Here is a 1,364-nt window from a genome sequence, read left to right as displayed (position 1 = left end):
GAATAATTTTCTTTCTGTTCAGCTGTTTTGTTCTACAGTCCAATTTCTATAAGATGTATTCTGAAAACCCGTTTTTTTATGTTGGCTTCTAGACCGGACATCGGGTATAAGAATAATTTACTTTCTGTTCATCATTTTTTTGTTGTTCAATTTCTATTGGATGTTTTCTGAAAACCGCTTTTAAAAATGTATTTCTGCATGCTTTTCCCCCCCTCAGAGCCTACCTCTTTACTACAACTCCACAAACTTCAGCCGAAAAGAAGATTTCCTCCCCTGCCAATGCTCCCGTTGCCTTAGCAACCGACCCACAAGCGAGAGTCCTCCGAGCCGCCATCACCACCCTCAGGATATGACGTCATCCGTTCTGCGCTCCATGGCGTCCCCCCTCACCCCTCCCACCCCGCCCAGCTCTGCCCTCAGCCCATGCGCGCCATTGCCGCCCCCGCATATGCCGACGTCATCACCGCTGGAGAGCCAATCAGCAATTTCCATCCCCCCCGGCCTTTCCTACGTGACTGCTGGGCCGGACACGGGCAATAACGTTCCGCTCAACCTCTCTGCTAGCGCCAGGGTCAACGACACCGGGAAGGAAAAGTCCTTCGAGGTGAGTAATGTACTTGACATATAAACTTAACAGTACACACTGCAGACTTCTTCGTGGAATCCTGATTTGATAAGGTGGTCTGCATTTATTGCAGGTGGACAGATTTACATCCATGAATAGACGGCATAATTGTTCCCCTTTAAAGTAATGTTCTTCCCGCATCTGATCCGGACACTGGGGGTTACCTTGTTAGTGAGACAACTTCCTGGGCCTTCAGCATAAATAATATTGTGGTAGGGTGGCCAGTTCCTTTCCACGCCGCCTTTACTTCCCCAACTCAAAGTCAGGTACTCACTACTGCTGAGTGGGCAGGTGGGGGCGAATTGACAAGGCGGCTTACATCTATTGCAGGTGGACAGATTTACCTCCTTGAATGGACGGCATAATTTTATTTATTTATTTTTTTTTTTATTGTTTGGTCATATCATAACGAAATCCTCCATTATCAAACAGGACTATTTGAAAATCTAAGCAGCATTCCTACAAAATTAGACACGTCATAATCTATTTTCGCCAATGTCATGGGTGGTGGTTTAGGTCTAAAGAAACTCAACTTTGCTGGTACTGCCAAGAGAGTGTGTGTATGAGAGAGAGAGAGAGAGAGAGAGAGAGAGAGAGAGAGAGAGTGTGTGTGTGTGTGTGTGTGTGTGTGTGTGTGTGTGCGTGCGCGCGCCTGCATGTGTGCGCGTGTGTACGTTTGAGTGCGTATTAGATAATGGATGTGTATTTAAATAATATGTTTCCATATTATAAGAGATTA

The 1,364-nt window shown here is 46.0% G+C and overlaps 1 protein-coding gene across 1 annotated transcript in view; it reads left to right on the top strand.

Moving 5' to 3' along the window:
• Positions 1-1,364, top strand: part of LOC106013666 — a gene marked incomplete at its 5' end in the record, with an annotated part of 45,840 nt that overhangs the window by 8,033 nt on the left and 36,443 nt on the right. The window contains 1 exon segment of the mRNA XM_013089996.1: positions 215-604. Within this exon segment, the coding sequence (XP_012945450.1) occupies positions 215-604 (390 nt within the window).

Source organism: Aplysia californica, unplaced genomic scaffold (assembly GCF_000002075.1).
Source record: "Aplysia californica isolate F4 #8 unplaced genomic scaffold, AplCal3.0 scaffold01100, whole genome shotgun sequence".
NCBI classification, from domain to species: domain Eukaryota; kingdom Metazoa; phylum Mollusca; class Gastropoda; order Aplysiida; family Aplysiidae; genus Aplysia; species Aplysia californica.
The sequence above is the reverse complement of the archived record's forward strand: the minus strand, read 5'-3'. Positions and strand labels throughout refer to the sequence as shown.